The 3,072-nt window shown below is 32.9% G+C and overlaps 1 protein-coding gene across 1 annotated transcript; it reads right to left on the bottom strand.

Annotated features, from left to right (window-relative positions):
* Positions 1 to 1,162: 1,162 nt before the first annotated feature.
* On the bottom strand, positions 1,163 to 2,646 carry LOC143634882 (uncharacterized). Its single transcript, XM_077102849.1, has 3 exons — positions 2,307 to 2,646; positions 1,719 to 2,165; positions 1,163 to 1,647 (listed from the first exon to the last, which is right to left on the bottom strand). Exons 1-3 carry the CDS (start codon positions 2,644 to 2,646, stop codon positions 1,163 to 1,165), a joined length of 1,272 nt encoding a protein of 423 aa, XP_076958964.1.
* Positions 2,647 to 3,072: the final 426 nt, after the last annotated feature.

Below are 3,072 nucleotides of genomic sequence, written 5' to 3'. Positions count from 1 at the left end.
AGACCCACTATTTATAGGGATATAACATTAATACAATCATAATGAATGATGTATTTTATGTATGTGGAGAGTCATCACATTATAGTTCATTCATAACACTGTCACTCCTCCTTGATTATACACATGATGAAATGATTGTGGTATATAATTATTCTAATACGCTTGGTGATGTTGGCTCATTAAAAACCTTGCTACAAAACCTTGCAGGATAAAACTATAGATAAAGGAAAAAGAGTGCAACGCGTATAATACTTCCCCTCATTATATATATATATATATATATATATATATATATATATATATATATATATATATATATATATCCTTAAATGATAGATTTTGATCTTACGTGAAAGTTGCTAAAAAATGTGTAGTCGATTATTTACCACTTGATTTTTAATGTGTCTATTTATGCCTTGTATTTTTGTATTATTTTCATATATATATATATATATATATATATATATATATCCTTAAATGATAGATTTTGATCTTACGTGAAAGTTGCTAAAAAATGTGTAGTCGATTATTTACCACTTGATTTTTAATGTGTCTCTTTATGCCTTGTATTTTTGTATTATTTTCACACAATATTTATGTTGTCTCCTCTCATAAACGAATAACAAGATCCATCGCTCTGTTGTATTATGTTCCCTGCATCTACAAGATTAACAAAACTTGTTTGATGAGTTAATAAAATTCAAATTAGTATCATTTGTACCTTAGCGACATCCAAATATTTGTTTTACCCCATCAAAGCATACCATTGGACATAGTCTATATCCTGTCGCGGATCCATGATTATTTTCCAATGGGTTCACTCTTTTTAAATGCTCTAATTTTATACGACCGGCCATAAAAATTTCAGGTCGATTCGAAGGTTTAGGTCGGTTCAACGGTTCGGATCGGGTAAGGCCGTAAGGTTCATTACATAACATAAATACGATAAACTAACAAAAAATAAACATCGTCATAGAAACGATAACATACATAATAAAGATACGGTTGTCTTTTAAAACAAAAAAAACTTACTTATAGTTGTTCTCTACGAGTTTTCATCTTTTGGAAATGTTGCATTACATCTTCAATCGAAACTTGTTGAAGGAACTCTCTTTCAATGTAACAAATGCAAGCATCGTTCAAGAATCCATCACCCATCCTATTACGCAATTCCGTCTTCAAATGCTTCATTGAAGAAACTTCTTTCAACACTCGTCGTTGTAACCGATAAAACTGACGATAACTTTATTAAATGATAGACCAACGGAAGATCGATGTGTTTTCTTGTTTCCACCATCTTTTTGGCAAGCTCACTTACCCCATTCAAGTCGTCAAATCGTGTATCTTCTTTCACATTAGCAATGTAGTTACTGAGTTCATAGATAAGCTTGCCTTTTTCATCAAAATTAAAATCACATGGATACATCTCGGCCAACTTTAGCAAATTTAGTTTAGCAAAGGCTCCAAAATTAAGACACGGGCTCAAAGAACTCATATAAATAAGCAAGTTAGTGCTTACCTCGTTAAAACGGTTACCAAGCTCTTGAATTTGCATGTTGAGAACCGTGTTAAAATTGTTAACCACATAATATTGACGATTAGTGATGCCGGTCTTCTTTCTTCGATTTTTCGGGTCAACATAAACCGCTTCCATGTTAACCATTTCAATATCATATTTTCACAAAAGGACGTGACATCTATCAAAAGTGAGTCAAAACCTTCAAGTCGATAGGTTTGTAATTCTTCTTTAGTAGTTTTGACTAGCTTGACCGCATTCAATATATCTTGATCTTTTCTTTGAAGTGCTTCACACAATGTGTTAGTAACACCCAAAATGTGCTTCATCAAATGTAGATAAAACACAAAAGTATATGTTCTCATATATAATTGAAGTCCATTTGCTTGACTTTTGTGAGCATCAAGATCTCCCGAATTTTCTATATATTCAAGCACGCCAATAACACTAGGATATAAAGAAACCAAACGGGTCATCGTTTTTTCGTGAGAACTCCAACGTGTATCTCTGGTTGTTGCAAGTGATAGTTCTTGGTTTTGTCCACTTCCCGTTTCAACTTCCGGATTCAATCCCAATCTTTCTCTTTGACTTTCTCTTATCAAATCTACCCGCTTGCAAGATGCACCAACAACATTTAATAAACTTGATACTTCATTGAAAAATTTAAAAACTTCATGATGTTTGTATGCAAGAGCCACAACAACAAGTTGAAGTTAGTGAGCAAAACAATGAATATAATATGTAGATGAATTTTCTTTCAAAATCAAAGCTTTCAAACCATTAAACTCACCGGACATGTTACTTGCACCATCATATCCGTGGCCTCTAATCCTACTCAAACTCAAATTGTAGTGAGCAAACAATTCATCAATGGCCTTCTTAAGAGATAACGCGGTTGTTTCCATTACATGAACAAGGCCAACAAATCTCTCTTTCACAAATCCAAATTTATCAACATATCTCAATACCACAGCCATTTGTTCCTTTTTAGAAACATCCCTCGATTTATCAACTAATATGGAAAAGACATCATCACCAAGTTCATCAAATATCTTCTTTAATACTTCTGCCGCGAAACAATTACAAATCTCTTTTTGGTGGAGTCGACATTTGGTTATTCTTCGGAGCATTGCTTAATATAACTTTACCAATTTCTTCATTTATTACTCCAAATAATTTTAAAAGCTCTATGAAATGCCCTCTATAAAGAGATGTTTCGGACTCATCATGACCACATAAAGATAAAGCTCCATTCAACAATCCTTTAGTGGCTAAAATCGAAGCACTTAATCAAATCTTATATTCCCTTTTGTTTTTATCAGTTTTTTATCAAGTGCCACATGTACAGATTGAGCTTACTTAAGTCTTCCCCTCTTTTACGCTCTTTGTCGTGTAAACTATTGCATTTACCGGTATGAGTTGCAAATCTTTAGATTCTATGCCAACACCGTACCCCTTCACTCACAAAAGCATCATTGTGTCCAATTTCCTAAAACAAGTAACAATATAAGCAATACACTTTATCCGTTTTGACACTATATTCCAACCAATTTCCA

The sequence above is a fragment of the Bidens hawaiensis genome, unplaced genomic scaffold (genome assembly GCF_021521415.1).
Source record: "Bidens hawaiensis isolate Kalapana, Puna unplaced genomic scaffold, B.hawaiensis_p1.1 tig00007270_1, whole genome shotgun sequence".
Taxonomy (NCBI): Eukaryota; Viridiplantae; Streptophyta; class Magnoliopsida; order Asterales; family Asteraceae; genus Bidens; species Bidens hawaiensis.
This window is presented reverse-complemented; position numbering and strand designations above follow the sequence as displayed.